This window comes from Equus przewalskii, chromosome 1 (genome assembly GCF_037783145.1).
Source record: "Equus przewalskii isolate Varuska chromosome 1, EquPr2, whole genome shotgun sequence".
Lineage (NCBI taxonomy): Eukaryota > Metazoa > Chordata > Mammalia > Perissodactyla > Equidae > Equus > Equus przewalskii.
In genome coordinates this window covers 66,799,058-66,825,045 of record NC_091831.1, presented here as the reverse complement: position 1 = coordinate 66,825,045, position 25,988 = coordinate 66,799,058, and the positions used below count along the sequence as shown (strand labels likewise).

The window sequence follows — 25,988 nt, the reverse complement described above, 5'->3', positions numbered from 1 at the left end:
GAAGGGCGGTCGCCGAGGCCCCGCCCCGGGTCCTGCCTCCAACCTCCAGCGGAGCAGTGCGCCCCGGCAGCGCCTTCCGGGGATGTGCTGCAACGATGGAGAAGGCCGCCGGCGACGAGGCGTACTTCCAGAGGAGCAGTCTGTTCTGGCTCACCGTCATCACCCTCTCCTTTGGCTATTACACCGTAAGGGCAACGGCCTAGCGTAAGATCCGCGCCTGCGGGCGAGGAGAGTCCGCGCAGGCACATTCCGGCTCTCAGGGGCTTTGAGCCAAGTGAAAGGGGTGCAGGCCGACAGGAAGACGCAGGCGCACTCCTCTGCCCCTGCCCGTCGCCGGGGCTCGAGGTCCTGAGAAACCGGCTATTCAGGCTTTCCCTCTATGGGGGCGGGGACGGCTTCCCACCCCATGACTCAGCGTCTAGCTCTTTCAAGATGGTGGTGGCGAAGTCAGAGGGCAGCAGAGCTGCTACGGCCTATTTCCGTACGTCCAGAGCCTTGCCCTCGCTGGTCACGGTCGTGGGGCTGGGATATTTTGCGGTGAGGTATAGGGCGGGACGGGGCATCTATTTTGGCCTGCCAGGCCCTCGTACAGCGGAGCGGGGCGGGGCGGGGGGGGGGACGGGGAAGCTGTGGAAGGGAGGTCTTGCGCTTGCGTGCCCGGTGGTTGCCTAGGTTACTGGCGTAAGCGGAAGTTAGGTTGGCTCTTTGGACGGTTTCTGCTTTAAGAGTGTTCATGCCTTTGCGTCCTCGCACATCCACGGTTGCTAGACTAAACTGAGTGTGAGGAGAGCTGACGGAGGGGGAATCCAAGTTGGCAGACTCCCGTAGGCCTACCAAGTCAGGATAGGGCTTCCGACGCAGAATGCTTGAGGCAGTTAGAATTGCTTGGAAAATGGGAATAGACCTAAGGGATGGGTAGGATAGTTGTTAAGAAGGGATAGAAAGGATAAAAATATATGGCATAGATATGGAATCAAGAAGACTGAGGATGTCTACTAGAAGAGGAGCGACTTTTGTCTTGAGTTCCTTTAAAGGGTAACGGGATAGATGCCTGGAAAAGTAGGTTGTGGACTAAGTTGGTATAATTTTGAAGGAAGGCAAAGCTATTTGGATATTGCTCAGGAGATTGTGGTGATTGGGGATTAGAAGTGTGTTTGTCCATGTGTGTGGTGATGAATTGAAATTAGTCTTTGGGTGGTGAAGATGATGTAAGCTACACAGAAATCGAAATATATGACGATGTACGCTTGAAATTTATATAATGTTATAAATCAGTGTTACTGCAATAAAAAAAGAAAAGGAAAAAAGTAAAAGAAGTGTGTTTGTCGTGTCCACAGTGTTGATTATTGACAAATCTGACCACCTTTGTCCTGATTTCCCCATACGTAAAATGGAGGTATTGAACTGAAAACTCTTGAAGGTGCATTTCTGTTCTGTGATTCTGCATCTCTGACTAGTTAGAATACAGATGGAGGAAAGCTTTGGGGACTTCAAATTGGGATATTTTGGAACTGGCAGGTGCTGCTCCTTCTAGTCCCCTTGCTTTTGGAGGATGCAGTGATTTTTCATGCTTTATTTATATTTTGGATGTGTAACAACATGATAGGAGAGGCAGTACTGCTCCTGGCTGAGATCTGAATGGGACAATAAATTTTGGGCCTGTTGGCACATAATTGTTCTCAGAAAAGCCTAAGCTGGCAGAGATTACAACACAGAGACTGAGGGAAAGCTGATGAGATTACAAAAAGCTTATGTGATTAAGTAGTTGCTATTAGCACTTCACAAACCTGATCTCACTTATTTGCCAACTTTGTGCAGGATCATTCCCAATTTTAGAGGTAGAAAAAGTGAAATAAGATAAAGGGATTTTAAATTAAACTGGGGTTTCGGGGGCCGGCCCGGTGGCATAGTGGTTAAGTTAGTGCCCTCCGCTTGGCAGCCTAGAAGTTCTCTGGCCCAGATCCCAGGTGAGGACCTACACACCACTCATCAGCGATGCTGTGGCAGCATGCCATATACAAAGTAGAGGACGATTGGCATGGATGTTAGCTCAGTGCCAATCTTCCTCAAGCACAAAGGAAGATTGACAACAGATTTGAACTCAGGGCCAATCTTCCTCACCAAAAAAACCCACAGGCGTTTGGCTCAAGGCATGGTTTCTGCAGTAAAAAAGCTAGCCAGGGCACATAAACTCTTAAAATGTGTTAATAAACTGTATAAAATAATGTTTTTGGTGGAATTCATTAAGAAGTCATCCAACTTGGACATTGAGTCTGATAACCATCTAGTTTCCTCAGCATAAATCTCCCACTAGAATAGTGTTTAGAAAATAGAAGTAGAGAGTGGAAGCCCAGGTGACTTAATTCAGAGTTTCTTTGGTCTATAGTTGTTCTTGTGGAATCAGAATTATTTCCTAGCCTCTCTCAGAAGGGAACATTTGCTGATTTCAGTGACCTAATAGGTATTGTGTGCCTCTGGTTCTTTTCAGTGGGTTGTCTTCTGGCCTCAGAGTATTCCTTACCAGAACCTAGGGCCCCTGGGCCCCTTCACTCAGTACTTGGTGGACCATCATCACGCCCTCCTGCGTAACGGGTAAGGACAGCTGCGGAAATGGGGTGTGGACACTGCAGCTCCGGTCTCACTGTACGCCAGGAAGGCCTGCAGTTGCCTTTAGATATTTAAGAGTAGTGCTAGTTCACATTAAAGCACCTTTCTTTTTGAGGTTTCTGTGATAACCATCACCTTAAACTAGGCTGACTTTTGTTTCAGGTATTGGCTTGCCTGGCTGATTCACGTGGGAGAGTCCTTGTGTGCCGTGGTATTATGCAAGTAAGTGTTTTTAATAGGTCTTTGTCACTTTTCTCTTGGTATCTAAGTTGAGAGTAGCCACATTTAAATAATTCATGCATTTGTAGGCTGAGAGCACTCTCAGGGTAGAGTTGAATCCCCACACCTAATACTGAGCCTAGCTTAGAGGGAGTATTCAGTAAACATTTAATTAATGAATTCATTTCATTTGTGTTAGCTAATCAATTATTTCATTACTTAATTTGATGATTTTTGTATTTTTTTTTTAATTCTCTGTATAGCCCCAACTAGAACAAAAGATTAGGAGGCTACCTTCTAGTTTGAAGAGGGGCTAAATTATTGACTTAGGCTGATGATGCCCCATTCTAGTTTCACAACAGAATCACCTGACGAGCTTTTTCAAAATGCTTATGTCTACACGTCTGGTTTCCAGACCCAGAGATCCTAAGCTGGTAGGCCTGACTTCGGGCATGAGAATTTGTTATTTTTTCAAGCTTCGCAGATAATTCTGGGTTGCAATGCAAGTTAAAAGCCCCTTGACTAAACCCTACTCAACAGATGTCAGTGTAAGTCAATACTATGTGACAGTAATAGAAAAGATTCTCTTTACATTTGTACTTATGTAAGCATATACAGAAAGTATAATGTAATGAAAGAGATGGCTATAGTAATGCCAGACTGCTTTGCAGTTAACTTTGTTTCTGGTCAAGATTAACTGCCACCTGTGTTATTGTTGTATTACCTCTAAAAGTGGAAAATAAGATACTTTATTACCACTACTTTTTAATAATAGAAATAATATTTATTGGGTGCACCCTATGCCAGACACCACTAAGTGCTTTAAATAGATTATCTTCTGGTTTATTAAACAAGCTGGAGTTTTTGGGAGAGGAGCAGAGAGAAACTTTATTTTTTCTCACTCCTCTCCAAGTAAACTCATTCTGTGGATTATTTTCTGCCTCCCTCCCAGCCCTGCATGAAATCAGAAGCAGCACTATAGATTTTCCAGTCACTATCTGATATTATCCAGTCTAGTACAGTCTATTTATTAAAACTATAAACTTTTATCTAATTCAAAATAGCTCTTCTCATCCAGCTGGGGATCAAGAGCCTGTTGTGGGGAAAACAGTGTAGTTAGTGCCTTCTCTTATTCCACCTTTTTGCCATATTCACTAGCAACAGCTGCTTGTGCCCCTTGGGCTGGTAGGAGCAGTTAGGGAAAACAGGGCACAGTGTGCCTTGTGATCAGCAGTGAGGTGCTGTGGATGTTGCATACCCAGTGTTGGCTCTTTCTCTCCAGAGGGTCCCTGGTGGATCTTTGAAAAACCACCCATCACTGGGGATCTCCTTTGTGCAGTTCCCACGACGATTCCTTCAGGTGCCTCCTCCAGCATGCCAGTCGCAGTTTGCTCTCAGGAACTATGATTAGGGGGGAATTTCCCTTTTATTGAGAATTTTTCTGCCGTTCAGTTAGGTCTTTAGGCCCACCCGTTGCCAGCGCCCTTCCACAAGATCTGTATGGCTCACGATAACAGCTTCCTTATCCCTCCAGTGGGATAAAATCTGCAAGTGCATGCGGTTCCCAGTGCATGCACTTTAATTGCCTACCAGCCTTTAATCTTTTGAATCAAATATAAATCCCTTCCCCCAAATTGCAGGGGACTTGTGTCAAGCTCTCCAGTTGGTTCTACTGAAGCTGTTCTTTGGGCTTGATTTGTGATAGGAAATGCCACAGCACTAGCACCTCTTTCCACTGGCCTCTTCAGCCTCTCGGTGAAACCACAGCTTGGAGGTGTGTGGTCCAGCCCTTCCACTGACAGTGTTGGAGTACTTGACACCTATTTTGTCGTTGGCATTTGAAACCTGTAATGAAAACAGAAAGAATCAAATTTAACATCCTGCCATGCCATTCTTTGAAGGGTGGAGGGAGAACAGGCATAGAGAGGTTAGGTCACCACTATTGTGTTCTTGAAATCATTTGTTTATGGTCTAACGTTGCAGTGTATCATTGGTCACTATAAATCAGAATAAATATTCCTTCTGAATAATGAATTAATGAGCAAGTGTAAGTGAATGAATCAATATATGAAGACATGCAGGACATTTGTGTAGGACAGTTGGTGAATTCCTTTTAACCAGAGATAAGATTGGACTCTATGTTCTACTTTATAGACACCATAATATGTGTACGTATAAATATAAACTCTTCCATAACTTTTTCCTCGTCGTACATGCCTATTTTTCCATGTCTAGACCTATAAATTTACTTTATTCGTTTTATTAGTGCATAGTATTCTATTCTATGTATATGCCTTAATGTATTTAACAAATCTCCCTCATGATGGACTTTTAAGTCTCTGGTTTTTTTACTGTTATAAATAGTACTGCATAAACATAAATGTCTCATACATCCCGGCCCACTTTGGTATATCATTTTTTTATTGTTTGGTGGTAGAATGTATGAATATAGTCGATTTTTATCTGTTGACCTTACACCCAGTGACCTTGCTAAATTCACTTATTAAGTATAATAGTTCATCTATAGATTCTTTTTAATTTTCTAGGTACACAATTGTGTCCAGAAGTAAAGACAGTTTTATTTCTTCTTTTCAATTTTATATACCTTTTATTCCTGTTTCTTCCCTTATTGCCCTGCCCACTACCTCCAGCACAGTGTTGACCAGAAGTGGTGATAGTAGGCATCCTTGCCTTGTTCCTGATCAAAGGGAAAGCTTTCAACATTTTGCATCATGTCTTTTCTAGAATTATGTAGATTTCTTCTATCAGAATGAAGATGTTCTATTCCATTTCTATGTTTGCTGAGAACTTGTGTTAAGAATGGATGTGGAAATTTATCAAATGCTTCTTCTGCTTTTATTAAGATGATCATGTGATTTTTCTCCTTTAATCTGTTGGTGTGGAAAATTATATCATTTTTACATAGATTGTTTCTAAATTTTGTTTTAAATTAAAATTCATCCACATGAGACTTAATTATATACAAATGAGACTGTAGCAAGCCATTCACTTCTTTTGGGATATTTTCTTTTAAGCTTTGTTTTAAGCCGTTTGGTTTGAATGACTGTATAAACAGGTGTTTATTATTACTATGTGCCAGGCCCTTTACTAAGCACTTTGTGTATGTTATCTTATAAATCATCTCAAAACTTTGGTGAGATAAATACATTATTCCTGTTTTTCAGACAAGGAAACCGATTCTGAGAGAGAGTGAGTGACTTGCCCAAGGTCACAGCTGGTAATTGGCCAGTTACATCTGGTCTATCTTCAAAACACTTGCTCTGAAGCCATATCAGTGCTTTTTGACCCTATCCCCTCATCAGAATCACGTGGGAAGCAGTTCTATAACACCATGCCCTAGGCAGTAGCCAGACTGCTTCTCAGGGAAGAGTGAGTGTACCCTCCTAAATGCACAAGAAAAATGAAAATAAATGAACTAAGTATTCAAGTTAAGAAGCTGGAGGAAAATGGCAAAATAAACCCAATGAAAGTCGGTAGAAGGAATAAGTTTTTTAAAAAATAGAAGATAATAACTCCTATGAAACCACAACATTAAAATTCTGGTGGTTAAACTTTTCTTTTTCTTTTTTTAGGTCTAAAGGCATCACAGATGGTCGAGCTCAACTACTCTGGTTCTTACAGACGTTCCTCTTTGGGATAGCATCTCTCTCCATCTTGATTGCTTACAGACCAAAACACCAAAAACAAACTTAAAGAAGATATCCAAAAGCTTTCTCTTCCCTTTGATATTCAACCCCACCTTTTTTAAGGGGTGTTGTGTTTTTCTCAAACTTTCTACTTTCTAGAAAGTTAAGACCCTCTAGTTATTCATTATTCTTTCATACATTCTGGTTGAGCTTGAGCAGATAATAGGAAAAGACTTTAACTTTCCAATTCTGCAGACTGACCTGTTTGGCAGAGGACTTCTAGCTACCTTCTTGAGGTCCTTGGCTGTGTTGGTGCTCTCCCTATCGTCTGGTTTAAGCCAGGCACTAAATTTGCCTGTTGGCATACCTTTGCTCCCACCTTCTGATTAAAACACCTTACCCTTACCAGCACCATCTTTGTTCTCCTTTCGCAAAATCTTTTCCACCTTTCTGGAACAAGATAGAGTGATACTTCCACAACACATCAATTCCACATGCTTTACTAGGCACCTGTGAATCAAGATCTTATTCTTGCAAACTTCTATTTCTCACACAACCAAGAAAGATAAGGAAAATAAACAAGTGCCTGGAATGGGGCAGGCTGAGCGATTACATAGAGGCAAAGAGGACCTGCTGAGAACCAGGAGGAGAGGACTGGGGAATGCCTTCCTGATCCTTCCAGCCAGAAGTGATCCTGGCCGCCACATGGCCCCACGGAGACAGTGCTCTGTAGTGTGCAGGGGTCTAATGGCCACCACTAGATTGCTCCTTCAAGTCAGGACCACATCTTAGACAGCTTTATTTTTCTTTTAGCACCTGTCCCGTTGCCTTGCACACAGGTATTCTGTCAGTGTTTATTGAACAAAGGAGGGAAACTCTGATTTCACTTTCCACTTGTTGAGTATCATTCCAATTTGTGTGTGAAAAGTTTAGAACCCATTCAGTGCACCCTCAAAGAAAAGCACAGGACTGCTTTTGACTGTAGTCTCACCATTCTGTGGGTCCCCTGATATTCCTATGTCTTTCGCACTTTCCTATTCTGGGTCACTTTCTCCAGGCTCTCTAGATGTCTCCCTCCAGCTCTGGCTTACTCAAATACAAACATTCCTTTTCTAAAGATTCTAGCCCATGGCTTATCCAGCTAGTTACTACTACTCCTATTCACCTGGTTGTACCTTATGACTGACTGGTAGGGGCAGGAGGGTCATTGACTGTGTCCCCTGACCCTGGTAGAATGACTCTGTCACCTCTAGAAGCCATTAGGGCTTCTTTCCTGGAGGACTACCTTCTTGTTCTCTAGGCACTAGACCTTATTTTCCTTCCATGATACAGTAGGGCATATTATTTGTTTTAAGCAAGCATTTGTCAGAAACAGCCCTTTCCTCCAAAGAAAGGCCCCAAGTAAAAGCACAACAACAAAAGATTACGGACTAATGAATTGTTTCTGGTGGAGATCAATTTCTGCAAATTAATGTCGGTCTTTCCCTCTGTTTCTCTTATGATTAAGGGGTTGCTTTTTGGTAAAGAAAAAGATTTTTGATCATAGAGTTAAACATCATGGAACTCCAACCCAGATTTTTTAGAAGCAATGGTCCTCTTCAAAGAGAAATAATGAGGATAATATTAATGGTGCCAGAAACAATATGGCAGATTAGTGAGCGAAATGGACTAACTTGAATAAAATGCTGTGAATTTCTTCAGAAATGTTTCTCCAATCAAATGCTTTTTTTGTATGTCAGGTTTGATAGATTGTCACATGCTTGATTGTACTTTTTCTCAAATAGGCTCTATTATGGAACTGTTTGTACAGTTCAGGGATTTTTTTTTCACTGATAAGAAATACAGATGCCCTAGTTGTAGGGCATATGTTCCTCATTATGTTTACAGAGACGCCCATAGCGCATTTGACTTCTCCATGCACTGAGTCATGGGTGGACGTGAGTGTCTCCTTTCATTGTAGGATTGTCCTCTTGTTTTATGTTTCACTCAGCATTTGATACAGTCTACACACCAAGTGAGAGTAGTATTCTTTTTTTAAGTGCCAAAAGTATAAAATCCTCTAATCCTGTTTGGAGTATTATCATGGCTTAGAGCAAAAAAGGATCTTAGTGAGCAAATGGTGCAGGTCATTCATTTTATAGACCCATAAACTGCATCCCATCAAGGTGAGGTAACAACACCACACAAAAATAATTGAGTGTCCTGTTCTCCCCTGCCTCAGCAGAGGAGCTTAGAAGTAAGTCTGTGAAGCAAAAAATAAACAGAAAAATGGTGACATCTTGGCTTTGTTTTGCAGTCATAGTAGTGACATGGGAGAAACATCTTTATGTTGAATTTGGATGAGAAAAGGCCAGAGGCTCTTGGTGGAAGCAACTATGGAGGGCAAACAAACTAAACTTTTCTTACCCACCCCCTACCCCGACCCCGAAATATCAAAAGCATGTATAGTTTTGGTAGGACAAAAAAGAAAGAACCAATTAGGAAAAAAAAAAAGAGAGAATGACCTCACAACCTAGTAACAGGCCAGATTTATAAACTATTTCCTGCATTCAACATGTTATGACTTCATGCAATCCAATATAAACATTTTATAAGTCATGGTTTTAAAACAAGTCTTGAGTTTAAGAGGTTATACTCCAGATGTGTAAAGAGGTTCTTTGGCAAAACAACTTGCTATCTGAGAGCCCTTATGTGTTTACATATAGGCTCTGAAAACAGAGAAGTTAGAGAACCTGCCATTGAGGTTAGAGAACAGAGTGCAATCCCATTGTTATCTTTGCATGGGCCCTTGCTGGAGCCTTGTTAATTAAAGCTCTTAGTTTAGCAGCCTGGCTTGTAAATATTTATCCTTCCCTTTCTTATCAGCACAGACCAAAAAATGCTAGTAGGACAGCTGAGTAACATATTGTTAAGTCTTTGAGACCCTTCTCTCTACAAGACTCCTTGACCACATCAAATTGGAAATTTTGGTTTCCCTTTCATCAAGGTTGGACAATGAGAGTGTATAATTATCATTTCACATTTCTCTTTATGAAGAGGAGATCTGTACTGATTTCACAGTGGACATTTGAAAGTCCTATTTTAAATACTGTGTTTGCAATTTCTATCAACAAACATTTAAGATGGCTCCTAACCTTTTGTAATAGGTTTGAGTATACCCATTGCCTCATTTCTGTTTGTAGTAAGTCATAAAGTTGGATTAGGGAATATACCTTTGGCATACTAATACTGTTCAGGGAAATAATCGTGAAAGAACTTTTACTTTTCTCTTGTACCAACACGTTGCACAGGATGTTACTAGTAAATAAAAATTACTCAATAAAAATTGCCACTCTTGACATTGCTGTAAATGAAAGAGAAATGGCATCTATAGTATAAAGCAGTGAAGTGTTCCTTAAACCTCAAGCATGTAGGGCCCACTCATAACTTTAGTCATGTCTACACTGCACCTGAATTCACTTTTTAAAAAACCTTCCTAAGCAAGAATAACTGAAATGCCAGGCTTGGTTTGTTCGTTATATATTCCTCTAATACATATGAGAAGAGAATAAAGCATAATTATTACCTAAAATCACCATGCATACTAATGATATGTTCAGCACGCTACTAGTAATTAGAAAGTATCACAGTACTCACTGAGACTGAAGTGCGGAGTTTAACCTGGCTCTAACTACAGGATTTTTGTCACCGTCCTGGACCTCAGTTTAAACTCATCATTAAAAAGAATATAAGTAATTTTACATTGTGGCTGGGGTGAAAATAGAATGGTAAATTTAAATGAAATCATCTAGGTAAAGCAACTTTTTACACTATAACGCATTAAACAAGAGTATAGTTTTATTGGAAGGCTGGCTGAGGATGCATCCTGCACTTCTTAAACTTGACCATGCAAATGCATCACGTGAGATCTTGTGAAAGTGCAGATTCTGATTCAGTGAGTGTAGAGCATGTCCAAGTTTTCACATGTCTAGTAGGCTCCCTGGTCGTGTTAAAGCTGCTGATCTGCAGATCACTTTGAATAGCAAGATTTTTAGAGAAAATTTAGAACTAGAAATAAAACAATTCAACTCTGATTTCATGAGGCTTTGGGTTGATTTCTATGCATGCCAACATGTTTTTGTAAGAAAAACAGCTAAACACCCTCACTGGGAGCTCAGCACTTGGAGTCCTGACATAATCAGCAAAGAGCACTGTTGCAGTGCTAAAAATGCTGATGAAATTAGCCAATTGGCATATCTGCATACTCCCCCTCCTTGAGGATAAAAGTTTGGAATTGAGGCCTTTTGAAAATAAAAAACCCAATACTTTTCAAACATTTTGTTCTAGACACTGACATAAAATATGCAAAACCCACAACAATTCTGTGAGGTAACAGTTATGCCCATTTTATAGTTGAAGACCCTGAGGGGATCTCTGCTCAGATGGCTCACTAGCTCAGGCCACTGACTGCGTCTTCCAAGATCAACCCTGAAAAAACAGTCAATGCACAAGAGAAGCATGGATTCCTAAAACCGAGGAAAAATTAGGGAATCTCCCCTAGACAAGACTACTAGAATTGGTGTGGAGTGGGGAGGGGTGGCCATGGCCTTGGGCAGCAGGGAGAACTAGCTTGGAGGAGAACTTTTTACCTTCCGTTTCTGTCTCTCCCTCAAGTTGCCTTAAGACAGACAGTCATCTCTCTCTGACCCTTCAGCACAGAAGTAGGTAATAACAGTGCCCATGGCAGTGTCTGTCAATATTAGCAACACAAAACCCTCACTGGGAGACAGGGGAAAGTTCATGAAAATAGACACAGGCGTTCACTCCACCATGCTCCCAACCAAATCACCAGGATTGTGGATTATGTTGTTATTTCTTCCTAAAGGTTTAAAAGAGAAAATCTCAGGTAGAAGACTGACTGGTGGAATGGCGTCAGTTTTCATGAAGGGTTCTGTGGTTCCTGGATTCTCATCTTTAAATCTCTGATTCCAATATATAGTTAAGGCCAATTCTAATTGGCTTTAACCCTCCCCCAATGCATAGTAGCAGGCATGCTAGTTGATGCCTGAAGGGAAAATGAGCTCACAAACCAAATAACCAGACAGCTAAGGATGACACATATACACCGAGCCACACATACCATCTGAAACAAAAGCTCTGGAACAGAAAGACCTGGAATCTAAAGATGTTCCTTAAGTAGGAGACAAGGCATTATTAAAAGAAGATATTAGCAACATGAAATAAGAACAAGAAATCATAAAAAAGAAGTAAGTGAAAATATTAGACATGAAAAATAAAATAGTTGAAATAAAAACATCTAATAAGTGAAAACAGAGCAAGTGAAATAGAATGAATATAGTTGAAGAAAGAATTTGTGGACACAAGATTGTGGAAGTCTCACAGTAGGAAAACACAAAAAATATAAAATATGAAAGAAAAGCTTAGAAATGTGGATGATAAATATAGAAATACCAATGCCTGGGCAATAGTTCCAAATGTAGAGAAAAGTAAAAATGCAGCAGAGAAGATATTTGAGGAAATAGTGGAGATAAATTTCCCCTAAATAACCTTATTCGAAAGGGCTCATAAAGGGGCAGAGAACAGAGATCAGGAAAAATCCGTTCCTAGGAATAACAATAAAATTTGAGAATAATGACAAAGAGAAAAGTCTAAAAGCTTCCAGAGAGAAAGAGCAGATCACCTCCAAAGAAATGACAATGAGATGGATATCAAACAGCTACATTGGATGCTAGAAGACAGTGGAATAGTAGTTTAAAAATATTGAGGAAAAATAACTTTGTAGAATTTTATATTCAGCCAAATTATCGTTCAAATAGGAGAAAGTCATAGAAAATTCCCTGTATCCAAGGGCACAGAATGCTTGCCACACAAAGACCCACATTGAAAACACCTTTGAATGAAGTCCTTAAATAATGAAAAAAGTCAGGCAGTGCTGCAAGAGATATGGGGGAGGAAAGGGGAGAGAGTCATGAAAGAAAAATAAAAGGAGATAATGTTTTCAAAATAACCCCAAATTTAAATTATATATGTTCTAGAAAATTTCCATGATAGCATGTGTGTGTGCATGTGTGTATGGGGGAGGGAGGCAGTAGGATGAGTTAACTGGGCATGAGGGTAAGTTGAAACTGACAAGTAGAAATGGCAAGCAATAGGATATATTGGAATATATGAGGAAGTCATTTGGTGTAAACCTAATTCGGCCTGACTTTGAGTTTCCAAAAAGGCCTGAGATGGCGATTGAGCATGCATCGTATATCTGCTTTAAACATTTCCTATGGCAAGAACAAATGGCCTTAAGATAAAGGTGCAACTTCCCCCCACATTGGCATTTCCTTAAGGACAAGCATCTTTCCTTAGGCTAAGAACTGACTGCTGCGCCTGCCTGTGACCATCCAGCTTATCTGTGACCACCCAGCTCGAGACAACAGACCTGCCACCCTGCTGTGTCCATCAATCGCTGTGCTGACTGAGCAGTCTCGCAACTATTGTAAAAGGGACATTTCAGTCATATGTGAAACATCCTCTTTGGGGGTATATAACCACTCTGCACACCCCACTTCACGGTCCTCACATTTTAGCTCAGAATAAACTCTCTCCCAAATTTTCATTTATAGATTGGTTATGGATTATTTTCATCCACTAAACAGTTGCTGCCTTAGGAGGAAATATAGATACTAATAAATTTTAAAAAGCAATCAGGATGAACAAACATGAAGTGATGAATTAGGTGTGTGAAAGATGACGTGAGTGGAGCCATATTAAAACAGAGCCAGAGCAGCCATTTCAGAGGAATTGCCTTGCAACACTTGTTTTCTTTATCTTCCAAACTAGACCAAACCACCAACATTCCAAGAAGTGAGTAAGGACAAGAATATCCTGTTTGTAAGGACTGATGAAACTGGATTTTGCTGATGACCAATCATTAACCAAACAAGTCTGGCCTTTTGCCTGATGATCATACCGCAAGCCAATCTCTGAAGTACAAAGCTAGCCTTACCTTATCTAGCACAAATGAACTCTTCTTTAATACAGCTCCTCTCATCCTCCCTTTTCCCCATAAAAACCCTAAGCCCCTCTCCTGTAATTAGGACAGTATTTGGGTTTCTACCTGAATCTGTGCTCCTTGAATTGCAATTCTTTGATCCCAAAATAAACATCTCACTGCCTCTCATTTCGGCTCTTTATTTTTAGGTTAACAGGCACAACTGCCAAAAGAACAAAAATAGGATATGTAATTGTTTTTATTTGAAAATTTTCAAACATTCAGAAAAGTCACAGAGAAGAGGTTAGAGGACATCCACATACCCTTCACCTCCCAGGTTCACCAGTTAACATTTTGCCACATTTGCCTTATCACTCTCTTTTTCTCTCTCCCTATATAACTTTTTCTTTTTTCCCCCAAATCATTTGAGAGCAGTTGCTGGCACCATGACACTTCATCTTCAGTGTGCATCTCCTAAGAACACAGGTGTTGTGTTACACAACCCCCACATAAGTATTACACTCAGGACATTTAACATTATCTTATACAGTTCAGATTCAAATTTCTCCCATTGTGCTGATAATGTCTTTAGAAGCCTTTGGACTGCAGTAGTGGGGAAGTCCAGGATCCCATCCAGGATCACACACAGCATTTAGTGATCAAGTCTCTTTGGTTTCCTTTAATCTAGAAGGGTTCCCTTGCCTTTTTTGTTTTGGTTTTTACCTTTAATTACTGACATTTTTTAAAAGCCCAGGCCATTTATGTTGCAGAATGGCCCTCAATTTTGTCTGCTTCCTCATGATCAGACTGAAGTTAAACACACTAGTAAGAGTAGAGCCAGATGACGCTATGTCCTTTTCAGTGCATCACATCAAGAGCCACGATGTTTGTCCCATTATTAATGATCCTAAATTTCATCACTTGGTAAGCTGGTGTTCAACAGTTTTCTCCACTTTAAAGGTATCTCCTGAGGCCGGCCCCGGGGCCCAGTGGTTAAGTTCGCGAGCTCCGCTGCAGGCAGCCCAGTGTTTCGTCAGTTCGAATCCTGGGCGCGGACATGGCGCCGCTCCTCGAGCCACTCTGAGGCAGCGTCCCAAGTGCCACAAACTAGAAGGACCCACAACTAAGAAGATACAACTATATACCGGGGAGCTTTGGGGAGAAAAAGGAAAAAAAAAGGATATCAAAAAAAAATTACAGATATCTCCCCTCCCTTTGAATTAATAAGAGATCTGAGGAGTTATACTACAATACCACATGACCACATGTTCCCCACCAATTGTTGAAGCATCCATTGATGATTCTTGTCTCAAACAATTTTTACCACGATGTTTGTAAACTGGTGATTTTCCTATTTCTATCACTTCTTCTACATTTATCAGTTGGCATTTTTCTGCATAGAAGAGTTTTCTTCCTTCTCCTATTTTCATTTATGGGTTTGTTTAGTATTGGAGGTATCATTATGAACTTATGAATTCTTTTTTATTCAATGTGTTATAAATTGTTTCTAAGTTCATTTATTTTGCTGCTAAAATTTGGCCAATGGGAGCCCCTTCAAGGTGATTTCTGCGTTCTTTTGAAATGCTCTCATCAGTTTTTTAGTATTTTCAACAAGCTGTAATTTTTCTATGCTAGGCCTAGAATCAGCCTATTCTCCAAGCAGTTTGGCTTTCTTGCATTGAAGAAAGGTGTTTAGAAACCAAGATCTGGTTTTTTTCTTGCTGCCAAGGGTGTCCTTGCTTTAGAACCATTCAGTGGACAGAGCTAAGGACATAGATTTTTTTTTTTTAAATCATGAATTCATACTGATACCTTGTAATTCCAATTCTTTGCAACAGGGTTTTTCCTTTCCTTGTGTCTCCTCCCACAAGGAGAACTCTAGTTCAAATATCAATGTATTTACTTAATCACTCAGTCCTACAACACACACAAAATAGTTTTAGAATAGCTGACTTGTCAGCCAATATTCCTACGAAGAACAAACTTTCTTGGCAGTCCTTTTGATCCGTACAATGTATGTCATAGGAGTTATATTTTTGCCTCCTTGTGAATATGCCATAGTTGGTGTTCAGTTAGGTTTTAAGTTCATTTGCTAATTTGTATTCAATTTTCGGGTTTCCTTTTTCCCCATCCTTGTTAACGTTCTTATGTTCTTTAATATATAAGACATCAATAGGGTTCAAAAGGCAAAACTACATAAGAAGTATAATTGAAGAAGTCTCATTCCCTCCTCTATCTCTTCCAGCCCAATCCTACCCACTCTCTATAGGTAACTGTAGGAGGAAAAGCTAAAAATAAAATCTCTTGCCAACCCAGAAATCCTTTCCACAAATGGAGAAAAGAAAGAAAGCAGTTTTATTATTTAATAAGCACTAAACCAGACTATGATGTGCCTCCCAGGCAATCTGCTAACAAGATTGCAAAGACAGAAAGAAATCTCACCCTTCTAGATAGGCAAGCAGATAAGATCCATTACATACATGTTCTCAAGATAAACGATAACTAGTTTTCACGTAAGGGGACATGACAGCACCAGTTGCTGTACATTTTTTCATAGTTCTTCCTAAATTCACCTAGTAAGTAGGATGACCACCTGTATTACCTTCATCCTAAGGAAAGATAAAATTTCTCTCTCTAATGACAAGCAGGTAGCTACAGCTTGGTGCAAGGCAGTAGGCTCAATTCTCACGGTGTCAAGGTGATAGGGCCACTGTCTCCCTGGATATTTACATTTCTAAGCAATAGCTCCCAAGCCTTTAAGAAAACATTCCTGGGTGGTAACATCATCAAGAGGCTTATTTAGCTTTTACATAAGGTTTATATACATATCAAAGAGATGGGGAAAGGACTCATAAATATAGTTTACTCATAAATACAGTCATAAATACAATTACATTGTTATATATTATATATTTATTATATTATACATTCATAAATGCAATTACATGTTATATATATAGTTACATATTGTATATTTACTATATTAATTATACACTCATAAATACAGTTTCTCAAGGAAATGCTCCAAGAAAAGAGAAAGAGGAAAAGATCTCCTTCCCTTTGGGCAAGAGGGAAAATTCAATCTTATTTTTATTTACGCTTATGTAACAAATATCATTAATTCCCAGTTTATCATTTCTGTGTGTAATTTTTCGAATAAAAGTAAAGACATATAAATATTATTATTTCACTTTTTTCCTAGGTGTCAAGTCTTGTAATAGATGCCCACCATGGAGTACATTCCCCAGACAAAATGGGCAAAAGTTCTTTCACAACACACCTGGTGTGCTATTTCAGGTGCCTTGGGGCCAGCCCCATGACCAAGTGATTAAGTTTGTGCGCCCCACTTCAGCTGCCCCAGGTTTTACTGGTTCGGATCCTGGGCACAGACATGGCACTGCTTATCAAGCCATGCTGAGGTGGCGTCCCACATAGCAGAGCCAGAAGGACCTACAACTAGAATATACAACAATGTACTTGGGGGCTCTAGGGCAAAGAAGAAGAAAAAAAGAAGATTGGCACCAGATGTTAGCTCAGGTGCCAATCTTCAAAAAAAAAATAAAAAATATATATTTCAGGTGCCCATCTCTGGGATAGTGGTATATCACGTTAAGAACCAAAGTTTGAAGAACTTCCCACTTTCTAACTCTCTAGAGGCCTCTAAAAATCTCTGTGAACTGGAATTATTCACCCTGATACAACCTCAGAAACCCTGAGTTGAATTAATTTACCTTACCTTTCCTGTTACTGGAAGATGAAATCACCCAAAAAAGACAAGATCTGATAAAGACAAAGCTCCCTAAGAGGGAATCTTGCAAGAAGTTTAGTTCCAGAGGGAAAAGTAACAGCATAGCAACCCTCTGAGAGAACTGATAAATAACAAGCCGCAATTCAATCTTTTGTTGTTATTGTCGTAGTTTCCACTTAAGAGCAAAAAGGCAGCAGGATGTAGTAGAACAAGGTCCTGGCCTTTTGAGTGACACTGTGTTCAAATTGTTACCCACTGCTTACTAGCTCCATCACCTTGGGTAAATGTCATCATCTCTTTGAGTCTCAGCAACTACTCTCCTCTTGTTTTGTTTGCTTCCTTTTATCCCCCTTCCACTACAGTCCCTCCTCCCAGGCAACAATTCCAATGTGTTTGCTGTGCATGTATTCTTGCACAATGTACATTGTTGTTTTGTGAGCATGTATTTTTAATTTACATGAATAATATTTTGATATATATGACTTAAAGACCCAATCATGTTGCAATATGTCAATTGCTACTAAACTTTGGCATCTTGAAAAGGATTCCAAGGACAGTGTGAGTTTGGTAACTTAATCTGATTTTCATTTAATTCTTGACAATTTGCCAACAAGAGCTGAGTTGTCCACATTCCATGCTGCTCCCTTGGAGGGGGAAAAACATCTGTCTCTAAGACAGCATGAGAGCCAACTGGAACCCACGAGGTTTATGAACAAGACAGATAACAATAGAAAAAGAAAGTCCAGGCTGGCCAACTAGCATAGCTAATCTTGGACACCTCCACAAATCTATCTTAATTTTGCTCTACTTAGCCAGAATTGCATCAAACTACACAGGATATGAGATGAAACCATGTTTGTGGTTCACTTGTAATCAGAATGCTGGAAGGGACTGCAGAAATCTTAAGATAAACACCCCACACACATACACACCTCTTTACACTGGGAGAAACTGAGCACCTACAAATGAACGTAACCACCAATGTCACACAGCCAGTGTGGTGGCAGACCTAGGTCCCCACCTCCTCAATATTTCACCAAGCTCCCTCTCAGTAGTGTTGCACAAAACATCCAAAGTAATGTTCTCCACAGCATGCTTCACCTCCCAAATATCTTGTAAATATTATCCAAGAATGATGCATTAAGAGTAAGAATAGTTTCCATCGTTAGCTGCCATAAGCCCCTACATCCAGTTCATGTTGCTGGCACCTGCCTTTGACACTGTATCCATAGCAATGCACAAATATTGTAAACACTCTGCAGACTAGGGGTTTTTTTGCCAGGGTTAATCGTGAAGCAATAATACGTTGCACATGTACACAGAATTGGGGTATTTACAGCATTTATGAAGCTTTAACATCTGCACAGCCAGTTTGCCAGGCTTATGTTGTGGGTATTACAAAGTATTTCCTAGGAAACTGAAAATAAATATATTATGAAATTTCAATTTTCAACATGTCAGTAGTGTTGTACTGGCATCCTGTCACACCTGTTGCAAAACACACTGTTGGCCAGAGGCAGGAACTCCTTATGAAATCCCATTACATCCTTTGAATCTGCAGGAATCCCACAGAATGACTTCTATGTTAATGAAAAGAACAAACCTTAACTGAATACTCACTGTGTGCCAGGCATTATGATTAGAGCCTTGCTTGCATCTTTTCATTTAATCCTCACCTTAACCCCTAGGAGGTGGGCACTGCCATTCTATTTTCCTAATTTAAAAATTGAGGCCTAATGAAATTAAGTAGCTTGTTAACAATCAGAGCTAGTGAGTGGTAGAACCAGGAATCAAACCTGTATCCCTGTGACTCTAAAGCCTGTGTTTGTAACGTGTATTCATGGCCTATTGGTTGTAAATTACAGATGTGACCATAGTATAAAATCATTCCCTGGATTCAATATATTCACAGTGAAATACATTGCTCTGTGAAATAGGTATTTAAAACAGACTCCACCATCTAATTCCCTTTATAGAAATTATTCCATTTCTACTTCAAGCAAGGGATTCATTTGAAATGCCTCTTTGAAATGGCATCTATTAAGAAAAGACATTTCCATCTGAACACGAGTCTGAGCAAGGACTGTCCAGAGCAGCCCCCTCTGAAGCCACTGAGGAACTGTGCAGCAGAGACTCAGGCCGGGAAAAGATCCCAGTGATGCCTTCTGATTTCTCACCACAACTAGTTAATTCAAGAGCCATTTGCAACAATATGGATGGACCTTGAGGGTATTATGTTAAGCAAAATAAGCCAGACAGAGAAAGACGAATACTGCATGAATTCACTCACATGTGGAAGATAAACACACACATGGACAAGGAGAACAGATTAGTGGTTACCAGACAGGAAGGGAGTGGGTGGAGGGTGAAGGGGTACGGGGGCTCATATGTATGGTGATGGATAAAACCCAGACTATCCGTGGTAAACACAGTGCAATCTATACAGAAACTGACATACAATAATGTATACCTGAAATTTGCATAATGTTATAAGCCAATATGACCTCAATAAAATAACTTTTTTCAAAAAAGGAGGAGGGGCCAGCTCAGGAACACAGAGCTGGCCAGGCTGCCCTCTCTGTGAGGCATCATCCAAGGTCGTGTCAGCAGCACGGAGGGCTTCTGGGGGTGGGCAGGGCCAGGCCCCTCTCCTGAGCATGGACATATGCCATTCTTCCATAGTCACTGTGGGGAAGAGAGCTCCAAGCAATTCAGCTGTAACTCTTTCTCCAGACTAGGTGGAGCGGGTTAGTAAATGGATATCAGCCTTCAGGGGGCCTGTGAGCCCGAGACCAGGCATCTTCAAGTGGGGTCAAGGTGGAGGTTAAGGGGCCACTGGGATTAGAGAAGGCTGGGCTGAGCCCAGGAGCAGAGTAGAGTTGAATCAGCCCTGTGACTGTGGGGTGGAGGAGGAGGATTGTCTTACAGAATGTAGCAAGGAGAATTTGGCCTTCATCACTTAGAAGTTCTAAAATGGAGGTTCTCATCATGGGTTCCACGGATGGGTCAGTGAACCTTCAATATTGTCTGGGATTAGGACTGGCCAGGTGGCATAGTGGTTAAGTTTGGCACTCCACTTTGGTAGCCTGTGGTTCGCAGGTTTGGATCCTGGGTGTGGACCTACACACCACTCATCAAACCATGCTGTGGCCACGTCCCACATACAAAATAGAGGAAGATGGACGCAGATGTTAGCTCAGGGACCATCTTCCTCACCAAAAAAAAAAAAAAAATGTGTGTGTGTGTGTGTGTGTATATATATATATATATTTTTATATATATATAATCTGGGATCCAAAGAGGCCCTGCAAACAGACAGCCTGGGGCCTCCAGGAACTGTTCTTTGGGGAGTGTGGGGGGCGTTGGTGGATGCAGTACCAAGGCTCTCAGATGCATTAAGGAAAATGGACTTAGTGAGCAAGAGCAGAAGGCAGAAGAGGGTAGCAGCTGCCACTTAACTAGCCATGCAATCTTGAGCAAATCATTCCACCTCTTGAACTTGGGTTTCCTCATGAAGCAGTTACACTTGATGATTTATAAGTTTCCAGCTTTAAAATTCCAAAAAATTCCAGAAGCACTATCTACTAGTGATAGACAATTTACTGGGAGAAGTAGTGAGTTCCCTGTCACTGGAAGTGGGACGCCTGCCACAGCATAGCTTGCCAAGTGGTGCCATATCTGCACCCGGGATCCGAACTGGTGAACCCCGGGCCACTGAGAAGTGGAACGTACGCACTTAACCGCTGTGCCACCGGGCCAGCCCCTACAAACTACATTTATACCTGTGTCAGAAACACGCAAACCCACTCCCCCATTTAAGCTTTACAACATACAAATTTCTCAATATATTTTAAGTTTTTAAGAAATAAAATCTGCAGACTGGTAGGAACACTTTAGAATTCTCCATTCATCTACCCTGTAGTCCTAGGGAATTAAGTTAAAAGCAAAATTGTTCCAGGGCAAAGATACTTGCATAGGCCTTTTTTTTCTTTGTTTCTTTGTTCCTTCTTAGTCAAGTTCAGTGGTTTTCAAATTTGTGCTGCAACATTCTCAATTTAATTGTGATTTGAACGGTGTCCAAGGACTATGTAACTTTAGGCCATACTCAGGGCTCAAGGCACAGTCTGGAGCATGTTCACACTTAAGAGCAAGCTTTGGAGTCCAGGGTGACCTCGGGCAGGTTTCTTATCCATTCTCAATCCCTTTTCTAAAATGGAAGTGATGACAGGGGCTCCTTCACAGAAAACGTTTGAAAGGGGAATTCGTGACCCCTGGGCCTCTCCACCCTGCTCTCTGGCACCCACTACACTTCTCACTTCACCCTCAGCTGTAGTTAGAACTAGTCATCAGCATCATCTCCCATTGGCATCGTGGTCACCTTCACATTCAGGGACTGTGCCTTGTGCTGCAAAGCTGAGTCCCAAAGCCCTGTTCACTTTCTCGCTGGACCAGGGACACTCAGAGTTTAGGAGGCAGTGCCAAGCCCCTCCTGCTCCTTATGCTCAGTACATTTTCTATGCGTCTCCCCAGCTGGGCCTCCTCTGCTCACCTATTCTCCCTCTAAGTCCTGCTTCCTCATCGGCTCCCCTCTCCACTTCATTGCTGCTAACCTACTGCCTAAACCTGGGCAAGGCCCTTTCTGTGGGCCTCAATTTCCTTTTCTGGACAAAGATGAGCTTGGCTGCCACAAGAATTACTGTTACTGCTATCACAAATGTATCCTGTGCTTGCTGTGAAACACCAAATAGTTCAACAATGAGAAATGTCTAACATGAAGTTCCCCATTATCCCAGTACCCTCACTCTCAACCTAACCCTTGTGTAGAAAAGCAATTACACTTTAGCAGTTGAATGTGCACTTTTCTAGATATCGGCTATATATATAAAAATAGGTATGAATGAAAGAGTGTATAATATACATGCATACATACTCATAGACATACTTTTGTTTATGAATGGGATTGTATTACACACACTCTTCTGCAACTTGCTTCCTTTATTCAATGATAAGTCTAGCAAGTAATTTCCTGCTGGTATACATAGATATAGTTCATTCATTTTAACATCTGCTTAGTATACCACATACCATTTTTATACACTTGTTTCATTATGTATGGAGTAGATTCTTTTTTTTTTTCTTTTTTTTCTTTTTTATTAATGTTATGATAGATTACAACCTTGTGAGATTTCAGTTGTACATTTTTGTTAGTCATGTTGTGGGTACACCACTTCCCCCTCCGTACCCTCCCCCCACGCCCCCTTTTCCCTGGTAACCACCGATCAGATCTCCTTCTCAATATACTAATTTCCACCTATGAGTGGAGTCATATAGAGTTCGTCTTTCTCTGACTGACTTATTTCGCTTAACATAATGCCCTCGAGGTCCATCCACGTTGTTGTGAATGGGCCAATTTTGTCTTTTTTTATGGCTGAGTAGTATTCCATTGTGTATATATACCACATCTTCTTTATCCAATCATCAGTTTCTGGGCATGTAGGCTGGTTCCACGTCTTGGCTATTGTAAATAATGCTGCGATGAACATAGGGGTGCAACGGACTCTTGAGATATCTGATATCAGGTTCTTAGGATAGATACCCAGTAATGGGATGGCTGGGTCATAGGGTATTTCTATTTTTAACTTTTTGAGAAATCTCCATACTGTTTTCCATAGTGGCTGTACCAGTTTGCATTCCCACCAACAGTGTATGAGGGTTCCTCTTTCTCCACAACCTCTCCAACATTTGTCGTTCTTGGTTTTGGATGTTTTTGCCAATCTAACGGGGGTAAGGTGATATCTTAGTGTAGTTTTGATTTGCATTTCCCTGATGATTAGCGATGATGAACATCTTTTCATGTGTCTATTGGCCATATTCATATCTTCTTTTGAGAAATGTCTGTTCATGTCCTCTGCCCATTTTTTGATCGGGTTGTTTGTTTTTTTGTTGTTAAGCAGTTTGAGTTCTTTGTATATTATGGAGATTAACCCTTTGTCGGATAAGTGGCTTGTAAATATTTTTTCCCAATTAGTGGGCTGTTTTTTTGTTTCAATCCTGTTTTCCCTTGCCTTGAAGAAGCTCTTTAGTCTGATGAAGTCCCATTTGTTTATTCTTTCTATTGTTTCCCTCAACTGAGGAGTTACAGTGTCCGAAAAGATTCTTTTGAAACTGATGTCAAAGAGTGTACTGCCTATATTCTCTTCCAAAAGACTTATTGTCTCAGGCCTAATCTTTAGGTCTTTGATCCATTTTGAGTTTATTTTGGTGTGTGGTGAAAAAGAATGGTCAATTTTCAATCTTTTGCATGTGGCTGTCCAGTTTTCCCAGCACCATTTGTTGAAGAGACTTTCTTTTCTCCATTGCAGGCCCTCTGCTCCTTTGTCGAAGATTAGCTGTCCATAGATGTGTGGTTTTATCTCTGGGCTTTCAATCCTGTTCCATTGATCTGTGGACCTGTTTTTGTACCAGTACCATGCTGTTTTGATCACTGTAGCTTTGTAGTATGTTTTGAAATCGGTGATTGTGATTCCGCCAGCTTTGTTTTTCTTGCTCAGGATTGCTTTAGCAATTCGCGGTCTTTTGTTCCCCCATATGAATTTTAGGATTGTTTGTTCAATTTCTGTGAAGAATGTTCTTGGGATTCTGATTGGGATAGCATTGAATCTGTATATTGCTTTAGGTAGTATGGACATTTTAACTATGTTTATTCTTCCAATCCATGTGCAAGGAATGTTTTTCCATCCCTTTATGTCATCGCCTATTTCTTTCAAGAAAGTCTTGTAGTTTTCATTGTATAGATCCTTCACTTCCTTGGTTAAGTTTATCCCAAGGTATTTTATTCTTTTCGTTGCGATTGTGAATGGGATAGAGTTCTTGAGTTCTTTTTCTGTTAGTTTATTGTTAGTGTATAGAAATGCTACTGATTTATGCACGTTAATTTTATACCCTGCTACTTTGCTGTAGTTGTTGATTATTTCTAATAGTTTTTCTGTGGATTCTTTGGGGTTTTCTATGTATAAGATCATGTCGTCTGCAAACAACGAGAGTTTTACTTCTTCGTTACCTATTTGGATTCCTTTTATTTCTTTTTCCTGCCGAATTGCTCTGGCCAGCACCTCCAGTACTATGTTGAATAGGAGTGGTGAAAGTGGGCACCCTTGTCTTGTTCCTGTCCTCAGAGGGATGGCTTTCAGCTTTTGTCCATTGAGTATGATGTTGGCTGTGGGTCTATCATATATGGCCTTTATTATGTTGAGGTTCTTTCCTTCTATACCCATTTTACTGAGGGTTTTTATCATAAATGGGTGTTGGATCTTGTCGAATGCTTTCTCTGCATCTATTGAGATGATCATGAGGTTTTTGTTTTTCATTTTGTTGATGTAGTGTATCACGTAGATTGACTTGCGGATGTTGAACCATCCCTGTGTCCCTGGTATAAATCCCACTTGATCATGGTGTATAATCTTTTTGATGTATTGCTGTAATCGGTTTGCCAAAATTTTGTTGAGGATTTTTGCATCTATGTTCATCAGTGATATCGGCCTGTAGTTCTCCTTCTTTGTGTTGTCCTTGTCAGGTTTGGGGATCAGAGTGATGTTGGCTCATAGAATGTGTTAGGGAGTTCTCCATCTTTCTCAATTTTCTGGAACAGTTTGAGGAGAATAGGTATTAAGTCTTCTTTGAATGTTTGGTAGAATTCTCCAGAGAAGCCGTCTGGTCCTGGACTCTTGTTTTTGGGGAGGTTTTTGATTACTGTTTCTATTTCCTTACTTGTGATTGGTCTATTCAGATTCTCCATTTCTTCCTGATTCAGTTTGGGGAGATTGTAGGAGTCTAGGAATTTGTCCATTTCTTCCAGGTTGTTCAATTTGTTGGCATATAGTTTTTCATAGTATTCTCTTATGATCTCTTGTATTTCATTGGTATCTGTTGTGATTTCTCCTCTGTCATTCCTGATTTTATTAATTTGCAATTTCTCTCTTCTTTTCTTGGTGAGTCTGGCTAGGGGTTTGTCAATTTTGTTAATTCTTTCAAAGAATCAACTCTTTGTTTCATTGATCCTTTCTATTGTCTTTTTTGTTTCAATATCGTTTATTTCTGCTCTTATTTTTATTATTTCCCTCCTTCTACTGACTCTGGGCTTTGTTTGTTCTTCTTTTTCTAGTTCTTCTAGGTGTCGTTTGAGGTTGCTTACGTGAGCTTTTTCTTGTTTAGTGAGGTGTGCCTGTATTGCGATGAATTTCCCTCTTAGGACTGCTTTTGCTGCATCCCAAATGATTTGGTATGTCATGTTCTCATTTTCATTTGTCTCCAGATAATATTTGATTTCTTCTTTAATTTCTTCAATGATCCATTGTTTGTTGAGAAGCGTGTTGTTTAGTCTCCACATTTTTGCACCTTTCTCTGCTTTTTTCTTGTAGTTGATTTCAGTTTAATAGCGTTATGATCAGAAAAGATGCTTGATATTATTTCAACTCTCTTGTATTTATTGATGTTTGCTTTGGTTCCCAAAATATGGTCAATCCTTGAGAATGTTCCATGTGCACTTGAGAAGAATGTGTAACCTGCTGTTTTTGGATGAAGTGTTCTATATATATCTATTAAGTCCATCTGGTCTAATTTTTCATTTAATTCTATTATTTCCTTGTTGATTTTCTGTCTGGATGTTCTGTCCATTGGTGTTAATGGTGTGTTGAGGTCCCCTACTATTATTGTATTGTTGTTGATGTCTTCTTTTAGTTCTATTAAGAGTTGCTTTACAAATTTTGGTGCTCCTGTGTTGGGTGCG

General features: G+C 40.4%; 1 protein-coding gene and 1 long non-coding RNA gene across 4 annotated transcripts in view; one reads left to right on the top strand and one right to left on the bottom strand.

Annotated features, from left to right (window-relative positions):
• Window positions 1-51: 51 nt before the first annotated feature.
• On the top strand, window positions 52-8,748 carry TMEM254 (transmembrane protein 254). Of its 3 annotated transcripts, none has more exons than XM_008507340.2 (4): window positions 52-185; window positions 2,489-2,592; window positions 2,770-2,829; window positions 6,420-8,748. In XM_008507340.2, exons 1-4 carry the CDS (start codon window positions 96-98, stop codon window positions 6,538-6,540), a joined length of 375 nt encoding a protein of 124 aa, XP_008505562.1. In that variant the 5' UTR covers window positions 52-95; the 3' UTR covers window positions 6,541-8,748. The 3 variants fall into 3 exon arrangements, with proteins under 3 accessions (XP_008505562.1, XP_070469690.1, XP_070469703.1); XM_070613589.1 differs by having other exon boundaries at window positions 180-537; XM_070613602.1 differs by lacking the exon at window positions 52-185 and adding an exon at window positions 304-481.
• LOC103541034 (uncharacterized) overlaps window positions 3,589-25,988 on the bottom strand; it is a 46,883-nt gene continuing 24,483 nt past the window's right edge. The window contains exon 3 of the long non-coding RNA XR_011538428.1: window positions 3,589-4,671. This is a non-coding gene — a long non-coding RNA (uncharacterized lncRNA). The remainder of the gene's footprint in view (window positions 4,672-25,988) is intronic.

Excerpts from the sequence above, each read along its gene's own strand:
- TMEM254 (XM_070613589.1), top strand. The coding sequence starts at position 433 with ATGGTGGTGGCGAAGTCAGAGGGCAGCAGAGCTGCTACGGCCTATTTC. Across the intron at positions 538-2,488 it reads TGGGGCTGGGATATTTTGCG|TGGGTTGTCTTCTGGCCTCA; the intron begins GTGAGGTATAGG and ends GGTTCTTTTCAG. Across the intron at positions 2,593-2,769 it reads CACGCCCTCCTGCGTAACGG|GTATTGGCTTGCCTGGCTGA; the intron begins GTAAGGACAGCT and ends CTTTTGTTTCAG.